Here is a 21,962-nt window from a genome sequence, read left to right on the forward strand (position 1 = left end):
GAGCGAATGAGGCTTCAATTTGGCTTGACACGTCGCCCATAGCCTGATGACCACGTCGCCCATAGCCTGATGACCACGTCAGTCTCGCACGGGACCTGTGTGCTTCAGCCACCATAACTCCTTACACGACCTTAGATCGATGTTGACGGAGCTCGTATCTCTTCCAAAATTGTATACAAGTGAGCACCGTTTTGTGAGCCTTTTTCTTCACACAAGGATCCCCCCGGTTGCACATTACACAGACGGAACCGAATCAGACCCGTCGGCGTACCAAGCCTTCCGCCAGTACTAAAAGCCATCCCCATGAGGTTTAGCGCTGTCAGCCTCCGACTGCAACGCCTCTTTATTTGGTTTTGGTATTGAGCATTCAATACCACAAAGGCTTTCTCATCAGTTTGGAGAGAAGTCTCTCCGGATTGAATTTCTTCGTCTTGCGATCTCTTAGTAGTAGTTAGCAGTTGCTTTGCTTTTGCAAAATGACAGAAATAAGTACCCTCTCTGAAAGCAGGCATGAAGAGACCTCAAGCGTTCCGGGTATGATAGAACAGTATGCAGAGAATTTAGTGGACTTATCTAACGTCTTGACGCAGATACTGGGGCTGAGGCTCCACTACACGAAAATTTGTCTGAGGAATCGGCTGGTGAAGATACCCCACGAGAGAGCGTCGACCTCGACAACATATGTCTACCAGAGTACACCCAACTAGTGGCAAACGAACAACGCACAATAGATGCAGAGGATATTCGAAACACAAAGTCGCATGTAGAATATCGGTCCCCAGAGTACGAAAATCATCCGGCACTGCGCTCGCTATCATTGGTATACGAAGACAACCAAGGACAACTACCTCCTTCACCAGCTTATGAAGAGCACCAAACACAGAGAGCTGACTCGCCAATACATGAAGACCAGGATTCCCAAATATCTTTGCAACAGCGCTTAGAATCGCATAACCAGAGTAGTGATGTACAGCAGGGCCGTCTTTCCGACAACCACACACCTATTGGAGAAGGTGCACCACTCGTGCATCCGATATCTGCATCACACACACGTTATTGCTACCTTACCGACCCAGTAGTAACATCAAACCATGCTGGAGTACGCTCATGCAGTATACTGCACGACCGGCCCGCAGCATGGCTAGCTAAAAAGAAGAACATACCACTATCGAGCCTTGCGGCAGCCGTACTAACCAAAGAAGGACTTTTGGAGGCCAAAGAGCTACAACTGTCAGTCGATTACCATAAACCCATGCTAGAAACATGAATCAGGCTAACGGTAATACAAGGATTCCTCAAGATACAGACATGAAGCGTGACCCCACCGACCCCATATCTGGCGCCCTACTCGGTTGCTACGACGTTGTCGGTGGCATCATGCTCGGTCTCGCCGAAGGCCCTATCGAATTAGGCAAGCAAGCCAGTCCCTTATTCCGCGCCTCACATTCGACCAAAGAGTCTTCTTCTCAGACCGAAGAAGAGCCTAAACCCACTTCTGCGCCTACAGCATCCTCTTCCCCCTCAGACTCAAAACGCATACCCCATGCCGCCGGCAAAGTTGCGCTCGGCACGGCCAAGGGTCTCGGCCGCGTCGTAACAACCAGTCTGAAGAGCCCTGCGCTGATCATGCACGGCGTCACGAGGGGCTTCCACAACCTGCCTAAGACGTACGGCGAAGAAGTACGGGTATACGAGGAAGTGACGGGATTGCGAAGCGGTCTGTTAGTGAGCGCAAAAAGCTTTGGCTACGGCCTTGGCGATGGCATCCGTGATTTTGCTTCTAAACCCATTGATGGCGCAGAGAAGAACGGCATCATTGGGTTTAGTGCAGGCCTCGTGACGGGGATTGCCAACTTGGCTTTCAAGCCTACTGCAGGTTAGTCCTCTCTCTCTCTTTTTAGTTGTGGCTCTCTGAACTCCTGCTTGATTTGGATGGTCCTAACTTGGAGAAAATTGTTCTAGGCGCTTGCGGGCTTATAGGGTATTCGTCTGTGGGCGTGTATAAGGCGATTCGGAAGATTGGGGCGCCTAAGACTGAGGATCCAGCGGAGACTATGAGGAAAATGGGGGAACTGGAGTATCAGCATGTGAGTGATGCGGATAAATTGTTTATTGTAAGGCTTTGGTGCCAGATTCATATGCGCATACGGATAGATTAGGTTCTTGTCTAATTTCGAACATGTCACAATGAAGCGTTACATATCGACCTATAGCTTCTTCCTTCTTCGCATGAAATATGGTCTAGGCCACTATTACTGTTGGTTCGATAAAAGTTTCGGAGAAGGGTGTGGCGCATGGCCAGTCGAGACCGAAATGATTAAAGGGTACCAAACTTCCTAACCTTCATGTCTCCACGTGGTAGACAAGAGCCGGTCGCGATTTTGGTTATCTTGGTAGACCCCGAGTAGTGTATAGTCATCAACCGGGATGGAGATGAGATGTAAGAATGATCTGATGGCCTGAGATCTGCTCGCCTTAACGCCTCTCAAGAAGCGGAGGATTCTTCCTTGCCCTTCCAGTGTGAAGACCTCACCGTGTAATGACTAAGCTGCCATTTCTGTATATGATTAGTAGATGACGTCTTGTTTAGGGTTACGCAACGTACCGCTACTGTCTGTGTTTCAAAGTAGTCTTTCCAACCTTTTTTCTCGGCAAGCTCGACAACAACGTCCCAAGGCCATTCTTCTGATGCAAGCTCGACGAGAGTAAAGTATTTGTGAAGATTCTTATTGTCCAAGACAGTGGTCTTCTGGTTCTTATCCACAACGGATGCTCGGTCGAGCTTGAAGAGACGGAAACGCAGCACGTCAGGTGAGCTGTAAATGACAGGTCCAACGTTCTCACAGTAATACTTCAAAACTTCCTCTTCTTTGTCGTCATCCATCGTCCATTCCATGGCTGCTATGCTCGCGACATGTTCGATGTCTGGCGGCATTAGCCTGGGATGTGCTTCGTTCAGATTGGTTTTCTTACCCGCACTCCCGCTGCCTTCCCAATCATTATCCTGCCACCTTTTGAGTTCGTGGTATGACCTTGCGTCAAAGTGCACATGCTTGAGTGGGCCATTCTTTACCACTTCCGGTATGTTCTTAGTTCCGACGTCGACTTCTTTGTTGGTCTGGGCGACATCCTTAACTTCGTAGACTGTAAGCCAGGGCCATGGCGCATCTAATTTTCCGACTGGCTCATTTTCCATACCGCTCGAAGCGATTTCGCATTGTATCGTGTGTAGAGCATCAATGTGGTCTTGTGTCGGCAAGAAATCGTTCTCGTACCACTCTGTCACTTCCTCTGGCAGGTTTGCCCAGACGCAAAAAACGCCGCCCGACATCTTGCTCCAACTGATTGTTGCGAATGTGGTGTAGAGAGCAGTGTGTATTCGATGTCAGTCCAAACGTGCGAACCGCTCCTCGGAATCGAATGGTGGCAGTCGTAGGCTAAGCGGCGGGCAGCGGGAATAAATGGGAGGTGAGCCAGGGAAGATAGATAGCATGCAACGTGACGCGGCCGAGACTAATAAAGCTATGTATGCTGAAGCCCAAAGCACTATGCAGGAGGATATCTGACGGCCGGCGGAAGTGGCCCGACCGCAATTTTTGCGACCAGACTATGTTAGCAGTATACGTAGCGGCGGTATGCTTGCCGTCAGCGAACCAATGGAAGCCAGCAGTGCTAAGTGTGATTGGCAGTGCAAGCAGCAAGCCTCAGGCAAGTAGAGAAATTCTTGCTGAGCATGGGCTAACGTGCATGCATAGGAGGAGATCAACGCTCTCCACTGCGAGTCGCCTCTCCCTGACTCGGAGCCATGCGCAGTGCGCCTGACGCGGGGATGTCCAAGACGTGTGACAGGCCTTGCATGACTTGACCCGTGTCCATGTGCGGAGCAAATTCCATCGGAGATTTTGCGGATAATCCTGGTTGGTACATACCAGGCGACGGCGTGTAGATGTAAGCAGGTACTCGATGAAATGGCAGCACTCAAAGGCGCGTCTTGAACGGTGAACCACAACTGTATACGCCTTTTCGGGACTAGCGTCGGCATCTTTTCGGCATATGGCTGGCCCCTGCATCTGAGATCGCTTTGATGATGCTGCACATCCTCTCCCGACACACTGGCCGCCTTGTCGTACTGCTTACGAGTATACACCAGACATGTATGGCAGGTGAGTAATGATATCTCCCTTGATTCACCGTCTGCGAATGATTAAATCGCCTTTCGGACAGGCCAAGGAGAAACAGTGCCCTGCATATCGGTCGGCTCGGTACGTACTGCACGACCTTGCGCATGAAATGCAGAAACTTCGCTCTCGTATCGTGTACTATACATGCTCATCAGATCTGGCAAATGTGCCCAGGGTCTGAAATTAACAGCACAGAAAGTGCCCGGATAACACTCGCATCACGTCAAGAGGGATATTGTGTATATGCGTACTTGATTGAGGCGGCAGATCGGGGCCCACCACCCCTGCTCTGACGGATTATATTACACACGTAGGACGCTTGCTGTCAAGATGGGGCGTTGTTTTGCGGCACCGCCAAGTGCCAATGAAGCCATTAGATCCAGCTCATCAAGCTGGGCGCCTCAGTACATATATTTTCCGGCGTCGGTGGTACAATGTGTGGCTTGAGAAGCCAATACGAGACCGTAACGCTTCAAGGATCTCAACAAGGAAAGCTAAACGTTAACTTGGGCAGGGGTATACTTAGCCTCAGTTCTATCCTTGACAGGTTCACAACAAGCGGTGAGTTCGAGATATCCTCCAATGTAGGAAGCGTCATGAGGTGCAAATCCGCATCATTGCGTTCGTTATTCGTGGATGAAGATATTGAAGGCCAAATCTTCCTCTAACCCTGACAGACTGCTAGTGAATATGTGGATACGCCAAGATTTGATGACTTACCATGCTAGATGATTTTGAGAATGTCGTACAGCATGCAGTCTATGTGATCTACGGCTACCGAAACTTTCCGGTCGAGCTGCAGTATGCTAAATGTTGATACGTACTATGCTCTCTAAAGCCGTACCTTGCAGTGATTCAACAGGGTGGTTTTACTACCATAACATGGAATTGATTTCTTGTAATAATGGGAGCAATACTGACAAAAACTACATCCTAAGTCAGGTGAAGCTAGAAGTACCGATCGTCGGTTGGTCAGCATACGGACTTGAGAGAGCTGAATGTAGACGGAACATCCGATCAACCATAGGTGGATTATTGTATCTAACTCTTGATGAAGATGATACTTGGCAAGATAAATGCAACAAGCCAGAATGCACATGTCGGACTCCCAGGTCCGGACAAGCCGCGAGCCAACGAGATTTTCGTCACAAGTCTCCCATGTGCTTTCCTAGGACTTAGTTATGTACTGCATGTACTGGTGAAGTTTGTTCCTTTAGCAACGAGAAGATTGAGCTCATTTAGCACCCCGGCTTTGATGCGGCATGATGCATGTGCTTTTCACGTGATACATCGTATCCAAGAGTCCATGTCACGTGAGTGCTGCAAAGGAACCTTGATATACGACATAGAACCCGTGAATATCCGGGACCAACATTCGACGCGTCCCAACACGCAGCGTCATCCCAACAGGACAGCAGCTCACCTTTATCAACACACAAGTGAACCATTGTTTTACAGCCGCCAACATGAGCACCAAGGAGGTTTCAACACTGACCCTCGCCGGCGCGCGCGTCGCGCTCGAAGCTGCAGAGGCACGAGCCAAGGAAATCGAAGTCCCGATGAACATTGCCATTGTGGATAACGCCTGCCATCTTCTCGCATTCGCACGCATGGAAGGCGCTAAATTCACTTCAATCAACACTGCCATCGACAAAGCTTTTACTGCGGCTGGCCATCGCGCTCCAACTTCCATCTACAAAGACGTCGTTTGGCCTGGCGGTCCCGCTTTCGGCATCAATCACAGCAACGGAGGCCGATTTATGACGATTGCAGGTGGAGTTCCGATCAAGAAAGACGGAATCGTTGTTGGAGCTATAGGATGTAGTACTGGGACGCCGAGTCAAGACGAGGATGTTGCGAGTAAGGGAGTGGAGGCTGTGGAGAAGAGCTACGGGGTTAAGGCTAAACTTTGAGGAGTGCGCTACTTTTTATCTTAGATGGGACTGATAGTTCAGGAGTGAACTACTTCTTCTCGCCTTTCCCTAACCTTTCCAAATGCATAGTTACATTGATTGCGGAGCTAAGCAGGGAGACGTTGATCATGGACCCACCCATTCAAGTGATGATAGTCACAAGCTAATGATTGCTACACTAGTCGAGATCTTTAGGTGCAAATCAGAATCTCAAAAACCCAACTGGATCGGCGTGGTAACGGACGCATAGTTTGCCATAAAAGAACGTCTTGCTTTTACTTACGGACACTACTTGCTGATATACCAGAACGCGAAACCCCAATCATTTTATCCCAGGCTTTACGGGCCGTAGCCAGAGCAAAAGCATTCGAACTCAGGTCAAAACCACTACAAGAAGCGTCTTACTCCCAATGATAAAATCCCAACCCTCGAATGACACGTCTCAAGTCATTACCGCACACTTTTCTATCGACAGCTTAATCATAAAAACTGCGCTTCTCAAGCAGCCCAATATACAAAAAAAGCAATTATGAAATAGCACCAAAAGCCCCAAACTAGCCCTAATACATATAAGTACGCGCATGAACATTCGTCCATCTGCTACCGCCCCTCATCCCCCCCCCAAATCCCTTGCTAACACCACTTCCATTATCCAAACCCCTGCCCCGGTAAACCCCGAATTTTCAAAATACTCGTCCCCCGCCACACCCTACCCTTGTCAACTACCCCTCCATCAGTAAACCTTACACCAAACTCAACCAGATATCCCCCGGTATTCCCAAACCTCCCTTCTGCCTCCAGGACTTCTCCTCCGGTAATATATTTGAGGGGGGGTTCTTGGGGCGGGGGTATTAGGACACTGGGATGTTGGGTAAAGGTTTCACACGAGAGAAAGAGGGCTTACGGGGAAGGGAGAGGGAATGACTATATAGTTATTGGTCTCGTCGACTGAAGCATACTAATATTTGAAATGACCTATCCGTCACTGTTGCGTTTCCTTTTGGTATTCCACAGTGTTATGTGCGAGACATTGGAACGGGCAATATGCGAATCCAGCAAGTAGAAACAAGGAGAATCGTTGCATTTCCCGTATCAAACATAAAAACTATAACTAGCTGGCTATACGCAATCTCATATCATTACTCCTAGACCACCACACGCACCCAGATATCGGTGTTTGGAAAGAAAGCGAGAAAAGAAAGGCCACCGGAGAGAAAGGACCCTCGCTAAGTAAGTGACGAACGTAGCTGGGTAAAAGAGAGAGTCCCCTCGATCAATCCGAATGCCAATCACTCGCATTGCTCTCACCAAACTCACTCCTATAGCGCCTAGATGATGCAGAAAAGCACAAAAAAGTCAACAAACACACACACTCGTGAGTAGCATACACAAAAGAAAAGAGAGAGATCGACAGAACAGAGGAGGGGGAGACTTTCAAGAGGAAAAAAAAGAAAGCCAGAAAGCAGAAAGAGGAAAAGAAAAAAGAGAACACTTACTCATCCCTAGCACCACTCTCCGAACTCTCTCCCTGCAGGGCCAATTTGCTCACATCCAGCTTCGCCAGGCCACTCTCACCGAGCGTATCACCACCCCACTTGCCCACACCACCCTCAACCAACGTCTTGAGCATATCCTTCAGCTCCGCGACTTCCTTCCTCAACGCACGGACCTCAAGAACCGCAGTGTCGAATTCGACATTGGGCTTGCAAGCCTGCACCTTCTTATCCCAACCATCAGCCTCAAAGTCGCAGCCATGGAGCACCTGCTCCCATTCCATCGTCACGTCTTCATCGTCTTCACCACGACGCCGGTTCTCCTTGACAAGCCAAGCTTCCTGCTGCTCGAGCATGGCGGTGATGAGGAGGAGCGGGGAGTAAATGACAGCCATGACCATATCGTTGAGACGGTCGTAGCGTTTCTGGTCCATCCACCATTCAAAGGGGAGGATGAGAAAGACCATTTCGATGAGGTTGAAAGGGGCGATGAAGACGTTTTCGTCGGGGGCACGCACGAATTGCATGGTTTTCTGGGAGAAGAGAGCCATGTATTCGTCGATGGCGGCCGAGGTGATGTCTTCGTAGGCCGAGTTGTATAGGGCAATGAGGACGTTGAGGAGGATGACCATAACGACAAAGGTAAAAATGTAGTAGAGGATTATACCGAATGGAGGCTGTGGCAGATGGATTAGCTTTTCGTAGGATGGAAAGGCTGAGTAGAATACTTACCGAGAAGTTATCAAAGCCTTCGAATTCGGGGGATTGCATGATGGCGTTGAGCATGGCTTGCATGATAAAAATTGTGTCGTTCATCAGATTGTCATCCAGAACGTCAAGACTGATAAAAGCTTGGAAGAAACCAACAATAACAACAAACAAGAGGAGGAAGAATATGAGCGACTCGCGCATCATAACCTTGAGTACAACTAACATGGCGCCAAAGAAACGAAGCGAGTCGAGGTAGAGCAAGAGACGCATCCAAAACATGGGGGCAGTAAAAGCCAAAAAGTCGTAACTCAGCTTGTTTAGGTAGTCGCGTCTACCATCCTCATCGGTGCTCCTGGGGTGCCCAAACGCAACGATGCGAATGACAAACGAGATTGTAAGCAGGCTGTACATTGTGCAGTTGAACATGTTCCAGAAGGAAATATAGTACCGGCCGACTTTCCAGAACTTGTTTGCCTCATCGCATATGAAGCCGAGGGTGAAGAGATACAGCAAGCACTCGACGATATCAAAGTCGCCCGAAGGATTGATAGTGTTGATGGCACCAGTGAAGAGGCCCAGGTAGATGACGGACATGGCAATCTGGACCCAGTTCTGGTACTTGGGCACTCGCATGCGGTCCGGGTCCAGATGGGCCCAGTAACTAGTATTCGTCTTGTTGTCGTACGTAACAAAACGGCTTGGGTCTTCGTCGTCCTGGACGATCCATCCGCGCCACAGGTAGTTGATGCACTTCTGGTATCCCGACGATCCAATAACCGTTAGGGCGTGCAAATCGACCGCCTTTTCCACAGCATTGGCAGGCACAGAAGGCTCACCGTCGACTAGTGTCGAGTAGCGCTTGAGCAGGACCTCTTCAAAGAGGTAGTTGATATCCTCTTCGGCCTCAATCAGGCGTTTTGCCATGACCTCGGCCGCAACCGCGCGGACGTGGTGCAGGTCGGCGTCCCATAGCTCGGCTTGTGCTTGTATGCTGAACCACTTCTTGACATGTAGCAAGCAATATACGACACAGGCACTGTGCTCGGGAGCTCCCGCCTCGCGCGCCGTCTTCAGCACGGCATCGGTTATGATATGGCTATGGGCGCGCGTGACCTGGTCCTCCTCGAGCTCGCAGGGAATAACCTGCTCAATCTGATGTTTCAATCGTAGGGCCACTATCGTGACATCTTTGGGATCAATGGGCGGGGGCGGCATATGGCGTTCGCGGTGGGCGGTCGGCAACACTGGCACATGTTAGCTGTGTATTCTCCACCCGGGGCCGCAGTCCAAAAGCTCTCGTACACGCGCTTGTCTCATCATTCACCCTGTGTCTCCTATCGTGGCCCTCGTTGGAGCTGAACAGGTCGCCCCACCTGACCATTGTTGCGGCAGGTATTAACTGGGATATCAAGCTCGCGATGCTTATCCTTGGCCCGAGGTGGAGAGAGAGAGAGCCGTCTAATTGCCCCAAGAAGTGCGGAACAAAAAAAAGAATAGGCGGTAACAAAGAGCGACAGCAAAGCAGCCGACAAGATAGCAGAAATGCTTGGTCCAACAAGGATTGCGCCGGCTAGCGTTTGGCTGTGAAGGCGCCAAAAGCTGGATTGACAACGCTCGCAAACCCACATGCGCAGCGTCATGGCGCCCGTCTCCCGCCCGCTCCACGCCCACGCGCGGCCCACGCTCCGCTTCTGCCCTCTTCTCCGCCCCTCTCCGCACCTCAACGCCGCGCCTTGTCATCCTTGGATCTTGGATCTTGGATTTGCTTTTGATTAGAGGTCTTCTTGAATTGATTCCTTTCTTTCGTTCTTCTTCTCAATACACTCAATCCCCTCTTCTCCAAAGAAATAGCTGGAAAACAGGTACCAGACAGGACGGATGCTATACATACATTGTGGATGCTCTCGCAAAACGCTGGAATCCCTTTGTATCATCGACGCCTCCAACGCCGGTAGTCACTTTTTGACCCTTGCTTTCCCATTGTGATCATCATTGCTCGTACCAAATCATTCTCCTGCTCCCCAAGCCCGCTTAATCAGCCTCGGCAACACCGCCCTCGTCACTCGTGCTCTCATCCTCGTCACCGCTAACCTCCTGGTTCTCACGCTCGCGCTTCTCCATGAGCGCTGCCAGCTCTGCATCGTCGTTCTCTGTAACCGCCTTGGGCGCCATCTTGACCTGGCAATCGCCGCCTGCTTTTGAAATGTTCTCCTTGATGTCCAGGATAGCCTGTTCGAGGCACGCGATACCTGCGTTCTTGTCTAGACATTGCGAGGTGAGGACTGCCGACATGTTAGTAACTGCTCTACTATCTGCGAAATATCTTCAAACATACCGTAAAGAGGTGGCGACACTAGCTTGACCTTGACCTGGTTCTCGGGTGTGTTCTTGGCCTCTGCACATCGCAGAGCCTCCTTGACAGCATCAATACCCTCGTATCCGAAGCACGTAACTGCAAGAAAATCAGCAACAGATCCACGCCCATAGCCACTATCCACATACCCTCGATATCCGAGCGGACCTTGGTGGGTTGTGGCGTCAACCTCTTGCCAATATAACTCTGGAGCTCCTCCTTGACAACCTCATTGGGGAACGTAACATCATTCCAGACCTCGGGGTTGGTAATGCTCAGCTTGAATGCATCAATCGAGTGTCCGTACTTCTTGTTCAGTGGCCATCCAATAGTCTGGTAAATCTCCTCAATCGGCGTCTGCGTCTTCTCCGCAACGTGGCGCATGATGCTGTGCACCATCTTGGACTTGTTGTACCGCTCCTCGCACTTAACGATGTCCTCGGGAGAGACACGGCGCTTTGACAAGTCAATGTAGCCCTTGTCCTTGTCCACACGTAGTACGACGACGACTTCGTTGCGGCCCACGCGAATCAGCTTTTGGATCGATCGGATACGTCGTCGCGACAGTTCAGAAAGAAGAATCATGCCATCAATGTTGTCTACATTGTGTTAGTTGGGGCTTCGTTTACTTGCACTGTTTGTGGTTCTTGAAGACCTACCATATTCCAGTAGCTTTACGTATGCACCCATCTCGGCGATCTGCTTGACATTGACCATGACGAAGCTCTCCACCTCAGGGTACTTCTCCTCGTAAAACCGGCAATTCGTGAGCGACATGTTGAATATGTTTCGTTTGATCGTCTTCTAATGTATGGATGGGTTGGGTTTGGTGAGGGACCGTGGGTTGTTTCGCTCGATCTCTCGCTTCGTGTGTGGTATCGATTTTTCCCTTTCAAGCCTAAGATGGTAGGTGAGGTCCAGGAGTAGTTTTTACTTTCAACCGGAAAGCAAAGATGGCAAAGTCGTGTGCAGAGTGGACCGTCGTCGATGTTGGGTAAAGTGACTCAAAGATTTGCCCAACCCACTGTGTGAGACCTTGGCCCCGCCGCTCGCGCGTGGGGCAAAATGCGCTAGTCTGGCTTGGGAAAGACAGTGTATAGTCGACGTCGCTTGCCTATGTGAGGGACTTGAGCGAGTGCAACACCCAAAAGAAGTGGTAAACAGAATGGGAAGGCGAGGAAGTTGTCACTTGGCTTGTATTAACAATGGGATTGTGGAATAACAAGTTGTCATTCCTTTCTTTATTTCTGAAAGTATCTACTAGAAGACCGTGTCACCCCCATATCCTCGATCCACCCTTCATCGAGTGAAGAAGATTAACCTGATTAGCACATTCCTTCCATTAACACCACCTCCAAATTATCAGTAAGATTGGAAATCAGCATACAAGATCTCCAATATACCCTCCCATCTAAGCCCCCAAAAGCGCCAAGACAACACTTCCAACAAGCACAGTACCAGCCATGTTCTTAGCACCCGTAGCAGCGTTGAACTCAGGCGAGGTATAAGGAGGAGAGTAAGAAGCACTGGGTGATGCACCGGTTCCCGTTGGGAACACAGTACTGGAGTTGGCGTGATGCGAGTGTGAGAAGGTAAGAGTAGGCGCAGCCACTGGAACCGTCGAGTTGACAGGGACGTTGTAAGGCGGCTTAGTCGTGGAGGTGGCGGTCTTGGTCTCGTGCAAGGTAGCAGTCGAAACAGTCTATTTCGTCAAAATTAGATCAATCAATAGCGAGACAGCGGGGTCCGTGTAAACAGAACAGGTGGCTTACAGTCGATTTAACCGGGATGAAGGAGACTTGGACAGTCTTGTCGAGACCAGAAGTAGCAGCAGAAGAGTGAGCAGTTGTGCTAGGGATTGCAGTCACAGTTACCGTGGTAGGAGGCGCAACTTGAGTCACTGTCGTCGTGTCGCACGTCTTGCTGTGCGCGTCCGGCACGCCGGAGATGAAGGTGACAGAGGTGACGAGGTGGATCGACGTGACTGCAGGAGCGGCTCCTGAGGAGAAGGCGGTGCTAGCAACAGCGACGTTGATGAGTGCCGTAGCGGCGAGGAGGAGTGACTTGAGCATAGCCATTGCGGTTGGTTGGTAGTGGTTTTGAACGAGTGTGATTGAAGACTGAGAGTAGACTTTTGATATTAACGAGAGTAACTCTGGTGGAGGTAGAGAGAAGAAGAGGATGTGGTCCGCCGCTGCGGGGTATTTATCGTCGAGGGGGAGCGTTTGCTGTGTGTGGTGGACCGTGCGGTAGTGCAGTGAAAGTGAAAGCAAAGACTGCTGGAACCTGTTGCGCGATAAGCTCGGAGATTAGAAAAGTGGCAGAGGATTTCCTAGTCAGTCGAGATGTTGCAAATTGAGGGTGATGGGCTGGACATGAATGGTCGTTCACTCAAACCAAGTACTAAGGTGGCTAGTAGTGTAGCACATCAGGAGTGCCCACACTACTCGAGCACAGCAAGTTGAGCTTTAAACAACAGACATAGTATTACTAGCTATTAGGAAATGTTGGTAAAGGCTAAAAATGCTCAGAATGAATGCTAGCCATCATCAAAACGCCAATGCCCTCCACTGTACAACAACATTCCAGTGTCCATATGATACAAGCATCCTGCATTACCTCGGAACCCACCTCGGTCCTCTGCGCCGTAACACACCAATTGCTATCCCAACTCCATATCGCTTACTGAATACTCTCTTCCAGTCTAAAGTCTGCGGCACCCCCCTGCACTCTTTCAATCTCATTCTGAATTGCCAGCACCCAATGGTCGCGCTCTGCACGTGACCGAGCCCTGAAAACTACGCTACGACCTTTGCTACCCAGCTTGGCCACCCTCTTCAGCTTGGTCCTCTTTCCTTCTTTTCGATTCTGTTCACCGCCCCCAGCGCCCTCTTCGGCACGGAACCAACTTTTGGCTTTTCCATGCCAGATGACAAACGTTGTCATGACGTCTTCGTCCGTTGATGTCCAGCCATCTTCGAGGTAGATGCGCGGAAGTGCGTGGTGCCCTGGCTTGTTTGCATCAAAAGTTTGATTTTGATATAGCAAATCGTTCTCGGTGAGAAGACCAGAGTAGATGTAGCAGTCTTTGAGGTCCAGATTAGCCATTCGCTCATGGTGTATATGCGCGAGTTGTTTTCCACTTCTGCTTCGGAGTACATCACGGAAGATGAGAAGTGTACCAGCAGTGAGCATGACGCTACACCGTGTAAAGGGGGCATGTATACGAGGCTTGCGGTAAAGCATTCCGCTCATGTGAATAGATCGGCAACAAGCGATGCCGCACATGTTGTAAAGCTCCGGCGAAGCAAAAGACTGCGTTACCTCCCATTTGCGAGCGAATTGACCAACATGCGCTTCAGTTTCTTCATCAATTCTAAGGGCACTGAGGTTATGACTGCGTGTAGATTTGTAGAGAGCAATATCAGATGCAGTGCGATGCTTCCAGTACTTGACAAGGGCGCGGAGATGCTGTATCCACTCTTTTCGACGGGCTTTATTCGCAGCCTGATGATCACGTTAGCACAGTATCCGAATAAACACCGTACAGACACATACCTGTAAACGAATGATGAGGCCATTCTTCATGACCAGCTCAAGGGAACGATCAAGATCCAGGTCATTAGTCACCCCGTCGTTGTTCATCGAGTCATCAATGTCTTCGTCAAAGTCCACGTCCGAGCCTTCCTCAAGGTCCTCGTCAGCAGCACTAGCGCCCAATCGGGCTTTGCGGACTTTGACGACGTCAATCAGGTTAATGTAACCGTCGCAATTGAGAAGATTCTGTTCTTTGCGCTCAGCCTCATCTGCTGCATCCTCATCGTGCAGTCGCCTGGCCTCGGTTGTCCCAGAGTGACCCTCTATGAGCCATTCAATCTGACCATGCTGCAGGCTGTATGGGTTTATTGCCCAGCTGTCTGGTACCGTGTCTCTAACTCGATCGGCTGTTGGCACTGCTGCGTTCCCTGAAGCAGGTAGCTTTGGCGGCGGCGGCGGAGTCGCTTTGGTCGGACGAGAAAAGACCAAGTACTGGTCATGACTAGCAAAGTACAGTTGTTTGTGGTACATGAGTCCTAGGCGCTTAGACCGACCCCGTTGTCCAGTAAGTCGAATGAGGAAGCCTTCAACTGGGACTGGCTCGGTCAGCGTCTTGTGCTTCTTTCGCGTAACGGCAGTTGTGGGGTAATGTGTCTTGGGTCGCAGTTCCAGCTCATGTGATTTGAGCATGGCAATAGTGCCATACATCTTGCGTTCGTTGGCCCCGTGTATCCATTCAAGCCGGTCGTAGCGCTTCCAGGCAAGACCAATGCGCTGGTCCTTCATCCATGATGCTAAGACATCGGCCCATTGTGGTTCGTCTTCCAGTTGATCCAGACAGCGTCGTATCAAATTCTCTGCAACAGCTTCCTCTTCTTGCATGGTTTTTAGGAGAGCCTCTTCGGTGTCATCTGCGCAGTGCACTTTATTCTGAGAAGATTCTAGCTGCGCAAAAGGATTTACTATGCTCACACTTAGGCTCATGTCGGGTATGTTGATTTGAAGTTCAGAAGCACGTTGCCAACCAAGTATGTTCCTGATGAAGGTATACCATTCGGCAGCGCTCGAGGCAGTGCGAGCTTGCATGATAAAGATCAGAGTCTCGGGACGTCGTGGCGTTGAGACGACGACAGTCTTGTCTAGCGCAGAATATAGATTGGCCTTGCTGGTCTTGCGACTGAGTGGAATTTCATATTCCGCCTTTTTGCTCGCGCCTGCATTTTCAATTTCTGGAATGACTCGAGTCTGGTAGAATTGCAGCACAAAATCAGCACCATCAACGTGACTGTGGCGGCAGACAACCATGTACTCGCGCCACTTGTTCTTGACGCGAGAAACGACCCTTTGGCTGACGTTCTCATCAAAATCTTCCGGAACCTCTGCGGCAGCATCGACACGAACAAGCATGCGCTCCATCTTGACAACGAGCCCCTCTTTGATATTCTTCCGTCGAACCCTGGTACCTGCTCGCTGGACCGTCATCTGCGCCTTCTTGGCTTTTAGGTGAACAGCTGCACGCCTCGAATTTTCCGGGACATCGAATTTGACTAGATTTCGCATACTCGACTTCTTGCGCGTCAACTCTCCTTGTGAGGCGTCTGCATCCCTTGCTTGCCCAGAGGAAGAAGATATCATTTCAGACTTTCTCCTGACCTTGGCCAGAATGCCTTTGGCGGGTGGATTTGGATTGACTTCAGCGAGAGCGGGTGCCTTGTTGGTGTCAGCGTTGGGCAACAGAGACGACGTTGAATTAGCATCTACAGAAGCAGCTCCAGTGGTTGACGTAGGATGTTCATGGCTCTCTATGCTGAGTAGCGGGCGCTTGCCTAGCGACTTTGATCCTGGTTCGCTTTCGTTCGAAGGGACTTGTAAGCCGTTTTGCTCTACCGGGTGTTGTTCTTCCAGCTGAGGGTCTTGGTCTTCTGTGATTTCACTATTGTCTGGCTCTGTTATTGGTATAGAGGACGCAGTGACGAATGTCTTTTCGCTTGACCGTCGTGTTGTTAGTGGAGGGGTGGGGATGTCTTGCTTGTGGCCGTGGTGGGCGTCGTCATCATCGCTGTCCCCATCCTCGTCCTCAGGCTCAGAAGGCGCGTCGACCCAGTGCTCTTCTTCCGCTTCCGTCACCACATCCTCTCTCTGCTCTGAACTGCGGGGTATTTGTAAGGCAGGTGGTGATGCCGCAGTCGCAGCAGCTTTTCCATTTGCGCCGCTTGCCTCGGACAACTGCACATCTCCCTTCTGCCCTACTTCTCGTTCCCTCGTCTCTTCCTCCTCGGCGTCGAGATCTTGAGGCTGAGGGAAGCTATGCTGGAAGAGGGCGGAAGAACTGGGGCCTTCAAGACCGCTTAGTCGTCGCTGGCGAGCGTCGCGGGGGTCCGAGGAAAAGGTTCCGGCGCGGGTCGAGTAGTTGATGCGCAGATGGTGCTTGTACCAGTCGCTTCGATGCTTGTTCAGCCATGCTGTCTAGGCGGAGTGTTAGTCTCTGCAGGACGCCACCGGGGCAGGCAGCTGGGGAGAGGGCGTACCGGGATAGGACCGATGAAGTAGCGCCTCGAAGTGAGGTGAAGGTGGTCAGGCGTGGCATGTTGCTAATTCTCGTACTCAGCCTGGGGCCTGCATAACATGGCAGGGATTGCATACCAATCTCTGCGCAGTATACGAGTCTGGCGGCAGGTTGGCCACCTCAGGCTTGTGCCATGAGTGTCGCTCCTGGGTGGGCATTGGACGTGGTCTCCTATATCGACTGGGCTGCTGGAGGCGCGCTGGTTCAGAATCACGGTAGGCAACTGGGACGCGACATGGATCTTCAAACAGAGCACACTCAGCAAAAAGAAAAAAGGCAATGCAAGATACACCTGCTTTTCACGTCTGCAGCTTCACATGGAGAGGGAGTGGCAGCCGCAAGGCCAGGCTAGCGGTTACGCGACTAGGGAACAAGCAGCAAGGCGGGTTTTGAGCCATCGTCATCGCCAGAGCACCCCGGTGTCAATCATCATCTGTGCCTCTAGCCTGTTTGGCCTTGACCCCAACAACCACTCGACCATCATCAAAAATTAGCAACATGAAAAGGGCCACTCCTCAGTACCTGCTGCACAAAGGCTAGCGCCGCGACAAATACGGCAGTGCAATGGAAAGGCACTGGGCGGCATAGACCGCTCATCCACCCCGCCCTTGGTCCCTACCCCACAGCATAATCTGGTTCCAATTCCACCTAGCGAACCGCCATCTGGCTGGCTCTAGCCAGATTCCAAGTTAAACTTTGGAGAAGCATAGCAATAGCATCGCTTAAATGCAGTGGGAGCTTGGTACAGAAAAGCGCATGCCAGGCCAGGCCTCCACCCGACCCCTATCATGTTTCCTTCCATTTGCCAAGTAAGATCTTGGTACTCCGACAGGTTTTGTCATCCAGCTACACGCATCCTAGGCAGAGTTTTATTGATCAGTTCAGTAGCTCCAAGCATTTCGCATTAGATGGTTTTATTCTCTCATCAACATGATTGCCTCGAAAATTGGAATAGAAATTCGAACTTGAACAAATCAGGCAGTTCTGACAAATGACACGACCAAGTTGTGTTCCATTCATGTTACAATCATGTCTGGCCCTATACTTACTCGTACTATTACCTAACGAGAGACAGCCCCTTTCCTTGCTTTTTCTCCAAGACCTCGTACTCGCGCACGGCCCCACGAGTCCTTTTCGCTGGCCTCGACAAACTCAAGAACCGATGCAACTCACATGCGACGTCTAGCCGGCAGCAATCTATTCCAGGGCGCTAACGACACTCAGCCCGGCAGTTTCACATCTCAACATACCTGTTACGGTAATTCCTCCAAAATCTGTTGATTCTCGTCTCGGATGATCTCCTTCGTGGCGCATGCTTGCGAGGGTCTTCCCAGTAACCACGTTGTCACCGCTGCCTTGTGCATCCGTGCTCTATAGCAAAGGAATCATTATCCTGCACTCCATCTGACTAATATCTCTGTTCCTTTGCTGATAAGAGATACCTTGTTGTCCACGGCTAGGTCCTGCATGATGCAGACCACAGCTTTCTATGTGGCGCTCAAATCTCTCCTCTTGAATCTACACACCACATCCGTCTGCACATTGAAAGAGCAATTGTGAACCTTCCACGGCCGGTTGTGTGCCATTTCAAAAGTAAATCGGCGCAAGGTCTCTGCCGTTACTTTGTAGATCTGTGTCAAGGCAAGCTATGCACTGTCAGCGCGGGCGTCTGATAGCCATGCCCAGAGCCACTCACAGGTTTGCCAACACACGTCCGCGTCCCGGCCCCCCATGCCAGGATTGCCCTGTCCATTGTCCGTGTGCGTTCTTTGCTCTCAAGCCATCGCTCAGGCTTAAACTCAAGTGCGTCCTCTCCAAAAATACCAGTGTCATGCTGGACAATCGCCGGATTCATGCCCACGGTATAGCCTCCTGGGATGTATTTGTCACAAAGCGTGAGGCCCTGACTAGGCGCGTATCGAGGCATTGACACTGAGAATGCGGGGAATAGTCGCCCAGCTTCTTTCACTACCGCTGTCAGGTATGGCAGTGTACATGCCTGACTGTATTGCACAGGCGATGAAAGGCTGCCATTCTCAAAAGCTGCATCAACCTCTGCACGCGCTTTCTCGAGCTTCTCAGGATTCTTCATGAGAAAATACATTACCGAGCGCATGTTTATCGATGTGCTGTCCGCGCCGGCCATGCTACGCTTCGTCAGCACAACATGTCGTACTTCCATGCCAAGAACACGTACATTCCTACCCACATATCGGACGTGATTTCCTTATGCGAGTAATTTACTTTCTCCCCCTTTTCTTGAACAATTGCTAAAAGCTGAGAGACTGCATCAGGCCGCTTTCCCGTCGCCTCAAGAGACCGCTCAGTCGCTACCTTGGTCTCTTTGATCGCCGTCTTCTTAATATCCTCCACCGCCAGCACAGCCCTGAGCAATTTCGGAATGCAGACAGCAATAAGAAGTAGAAAGGGCCTTGCATAGTACGGTGTCACCGTCAAGAGGGTAAGAAAAGGCATTGCGAGATGGACGGCATGAATGTAGCCGTTGTAGTCAACGCTATCACGCACAAACCCAAACGCTTGGCCGAAGAATGCCACTCCAATGTTGTCAAATGAGTACCTGTGTACCCATACTAGTCAGCAAGGACAGCATTTGGATTTTCGGTAATGCAACCAGAACTCACATCTCCAACCAGAGCCCAAAATCAAACGCCTCCCCACTCTCCGCAAATCCTCCCAACTTTTGCATAAAAAGCTCCAGCATCTCATCCAACCCCGCCTCACTCTTCAACACACTAGACAGTGAATACACGCCCCCTACAATCCGCCTATACGCTGCGTGCGCCCTTTCATCCGTCTGCGTAAACAAATCCGGCTGCGAGCCTAGTCCCTTTGGGCGCCACGGCACATACCAATCTGTTTTCTGCAACGCCTTTTGAACGGAGTAGATAATGGGCAGCGCGCTTGGATCCGCGACTGTGACTTCATCGGGCGCAATGCGTACAATGGGGCCGTACTGCGCGTGTAGGGCCCGCGTTGCAATGTCTATGTCACCGGTGTAGTGGTGATACATCAGCCATGTTCGCGATAAGCACGGCCAGAGGGGGCCGGGAATATGAGATAACGGGTGCAGATTTAGGGTGTAGAGGATCCAGAGGAGAGTGTATATGATGAGGAAAAGGGGGATGTAGGTGAGAAAGAAGGAAGGGACATCAATAGGACTCGGAAGCATTGCTGATGGTATGGTCATGATTTCTTGCACGGTTTTTCATGTTTTTTTAGAGATAATAGAGAGGAGAAGACCGGCAGTGGGGACTTCAGATTTGCTTTTATTTGGCTAAGTGGATGGAGCGAAGGAATACATGCATCTTGTAGCTTCCATTTTTCACCCGCTAATGAGCGGCACTTGCACTGGTTCTGGACATTTGGTCCGCGGTGTATCAAGATCGCCAATCATAGCTTGGAAACAAGTATTGTTGGATGATAATGCTTGTTGCTTCTGTAAATTGGAATGAACTACAGAGGAAGGAGAGATGCGAGTCGTGAGACTTGAGGCTGATGTCGCCAGGCGAGTCAGTATTTGAGGTGATGTCAAAATGTACCAAGCTATATGTGGCTCATCGATACGACTTTCTATCTGCTCTCTTCTGAGCCCACATGCACATTTCAAGAACGCGTTTTGTCATGAGCCGCAGTCTCTTATACTAATATCGCTTGGAATAAACAGAAAACGCGCACGCCTACTAACCCTCAAAGAATCTCAACAAAATAAAACAAAAGTCTCGCCTCCGGAGAAGTAAAGAAACCCTTTGTGATCTCGCTCGTGTACAAGCTTTTAGGGTCCTCTTGATATCGCACATCAATGCTGACAGACAGTCGCGCTTCATCGGATGCTTCTTGAAAGAGCTGTCGCAGTGTGTCCGCCGAGTGGATGTAACGTTCCACATGTACGCCGACAGGAACCAGTGGAGGTGGAACAGGGACTGAATGACCTTGTAGACCACCAGTAAGCAAACCTGCTATCCAGCTACCTTTTCCACGTGCTAGTTGGAACATGAGCTTTATTACTTGCTTCTGCTTCGCCCAGTCAAACGCATGCAACAGCTGCGCAGAAGTCACGATATCCCAAGAGCCTCTGGTCGTGTCAAGGACACCAGCTTCTTCCTCTCCAAAGATATCTGCAGTTTTGAAGCATGATTTGGTGACTGCGTGGTCTTGAAATAGTTCGTGGCCGACAGTCAGGAATTGCGGAAACTTATCTACTCCCAGAAGCTGATCAGGCGATGCGCCATCGTATATCAGCTTACGTATATCTTGACCAAGGCAAGTTCCCAGATCGATCAAGGTCGGCCGGAGACTCTCGCTTCCAAGTGTCAGCCGTTTGACGATGTGATTGTACATTGGATGTTCAGCGAGCCCAAGGACAAGGAACCAGAATTCGCCAATTGTTCCGATCGGTAGGGCCTCAAAGGCTGCGTCACGCTGAGTTACTTCCATTAGCATGCCTCGAGATACCAAATGAAGTACTTACGATCCGGTGGATATGTTCTTCTTGAATGTATCGTGGAACGCTCCCATACTCTTCCAACAACGTTTGCATCGATTCGTTGAGCTTGTTACCTATTTCCGGCATATACCACGGCAAATTTTTCAGTTCACCGATATCGCCAGTACCTTCGGAAGTGGAGTCAAGACTATTCTTCGCATGATGCGATGCCATGTTTCGTTCGAGCGCCATCAGTTCCAATTTCCAAACAAAAGCACAGCTCAGAAGCCATGCAATCGAAGCCAACGTCCAAGTAGTCGGGTGGTCTTGTAAAGATTTTAAGAACTCTTCGTTTGTGGTGTTCATGGCAAAAAGGGGTTTCGAAATGCTTGGAAAGGAGAAGTGGCAACAAAAGACTGTGCCGCTGGCGATCACCTGGAGTACCCAGTGTATGCGGGCTTGGTCATCACTGCACAAAACACGAGGCCGGTTATTATTGTCTCACTCTCCATCACCACACAGCTTCATGAGTTTGCCTCCTTCAAGGAATAGGCGTTGGAGCCTGGCGTGGGGGCCAACAGGAGATTCAGCCAGTTCACTTACAAAAAGTATTTTAGGACTGAACATGATTCGACTGCGATTCTGCCTTTGAAATCAGCCTTGTGTCTCCTCCTACGGTCCCAGTGCTGTGGTAACACTTGCAGGTGGTGTTACGACCTACAGTATCTTCTGCAGCTGCCCAGCGTACACAGGGATCTCGCGTA

The 21,962-nt window shown here is 50.5% G+C and overlaps 8 protein-coding genes across 8 annotated transcripts; 2 read left to right on the forward strand and 6 right to left on the reverse strand.

Annotated features, from left to right (window-relative positions):
• Positions 1-154: 154 nt before the first annotated feature.
• Positions 155-2,557, forward strand: PSV08DRAFT_21724 (uncharacterized protein). The gene is made up of 4 exons (XM_014220501.2): positions 155-534; positions 591-1,230; positions 1,290-1,876; positions 1,963-2,557. The coding sequence occupies exons 1-4, from the start codon at positions 477-479 to the stop codon at positions 2,157-2,159; spliced, it is 1,482 nt and encodes a 493-aa protein (XP_014075976.1). The 5' UTR covers positions 155-476; the 3' UTR covers positions 2,160-2,557.
• Positions 2,324-3,422, reverse strand: PSV08DRAFT_21726 (uncharacterized protein). Its single transcript, XM_014220502.2, has 2 exons — positions 2,606-3,422; positions 2,324-2,557 (listed from the first exon to the last, which is right to left on the reverse strand). Exons 1-2 carry the CDS (start codon positions 3,329-3,331, stop codon positions 2,486-2,488), a joined length of 798 nt encoding a protein of 265 aa, XP_014075977.1. The 5' UTR covers positions 3,332-3,422; the 3' UTR covers positions 2,324-2,485.
• A 2,129-nt stretch (positions 3,423-5,551) lies between these two features.
• PSV08DRAFT_342383 (uncharacterized protein) lies at positions 5,552-6,224 on the forward strand. The gene has a single exon (XM_014220503.1). It carries the CDS (start codon positions 5,648-5,650, stop codon positions 6,092-6,094), a length of 447 nt encoding a protein of 148 aa, XP_014075978.1. The 5' UTR covers positions 5,552-5,647; the 3' UTR covers positions 6,095-6,224.
• A 1,362-nt stretch (positions 6,225-7,586) lies between these two features.
• PSV08DRAFT_212211 (uncharacterized protein) lies at positions 7,587-9,883 on the reverse strand (the record flags this gene model as incomplete). The annotated part of the gene is made up of 3 exons (XM_014220504.1): positions 9,601-9,883; positions 8,320-9,542; positions 7,587-8,264 (listed from the first exon to the last, which is right to left on the reverse strand). The coding sequence occupies exons 1-3, from the start codon at positions 9,677-9,679 to the stop codon at positions 7,587-7,589; spliced, it is 1,980 nt and encodes a 659-aa protein (XP_014075979.1). The 5' UTR covers positions 9,680-9,883.
• A 171-nt stretch (positions 9,884-10,054) lies between these two features.
• On the reverse strand, positions 10,055-11,656 carry PSV08DRAFT_212214 (translation initiation factor 2, alpha subunit). Its single transcript, XM_014220505.2, has 4 exons — positions 11,311-11,656; positions 10,801-11,250; positions 10,634-10,750; positions 10,055-10,580 (listed from the first exon to the last, which is right to left on the reverse strand). The coding sequence occupies exons 1-4, from the start codon at positions 11,426-11,428 to the stop codon at positions 10,330-10,332; spliced, it is 936 nt and encodes a 311-aa protein (XP_014075980.1). The 5' UTR covers positions 11,429-11,656; the 3' UTR covers positions 10,055-10,329.
• A 406-nt stretch (positions 11,657-12,062) lies between these two features.
• PSV08DRAFT_357227 (uncharacterized protein) lies at positions 12,063-12,729 on the reverse strand (the record flags this gene model as incomplete). The annotated part of the gene is made up of 2 exons (XM_014220506.1): positions 12,063-12,353; positions 12,424-12,729. 2 exons carry the CDS (start codon positions 12,727-12,729, stop codon positions 12,063-12,065), a joined length of 597 nt encoding a protein of 198 aa, XP_014075981.1.
• Positions 12,730-13,118: 389 nt separating this feature from the next.
• Positions 13,119-20,023, reverse strand: PSV08DRAFT_413135 (meiotically up-regulated 56 protein). The gene is made up of 7 exons (XM_066093947.1): positions 19,397-20,023; positions 18,952-19,332; positions 18,595-18,901; positions 18,281-18,400; positions 14,416-16,654; positions 14,210-14,385; positions 13,119-14,158 (listed from the first exon to the last, which is right to left on the reverse strand). The coding sequence occupies exons 1-7, from the start codon at positions 19,960-19,962 to the stop codon at positions 13,334-13,336; spliced, it is 4,614 nt and encodes a 1,537-aa protein (XP_065947977.1). The 5' UTR covers positions 19,963-20,023; the 3' UTR covers positions 13,119-13,333.
• A 169-nt stretch (positions 20,024-20,192) lies between these two features.
• On the reverse strand, positions 20,193-21,555 carry PSV08DRAFT_366715 (uncharacterized protein). Its single transcript, XM_014220509.1, has 2 exons — positions 21,244-21,555; positions 20,193-21,194 (listed from the first exon to the last, which is right to left on the reverse strand). The coding sequence occupies exons 1-2, from the start codon at positions 21,448-21,450 to the stop codon at positions 20,463-20,465; spliced, it is 939 nt and encodes a 312-aa protein (XP_014075984.1). The 5' UTR covers positions 21,451-21,555; the 3' UTR covers positions 20,193-20,462.
• Between the last annotated feature and the right edge of the window lie 407 nt (positions 21,556-21,962).

The sequence above is a fragment of the Bipolaris maydis genome (genome assembly GCF_028858645.1).
Source record: "Bipolaris maydis strain C4 unplaced genomic scaffold PSV08scaffold_18, whole genome shotgun sequence".
Classification (NCBI taxonomy): domain Eukaryota; kingdom Fungi; phylum Ascomycota; class Dothideomycetes; order Pleosporales; family Pleosporaceae; genus Bipolaris; species Bipolaris maydis.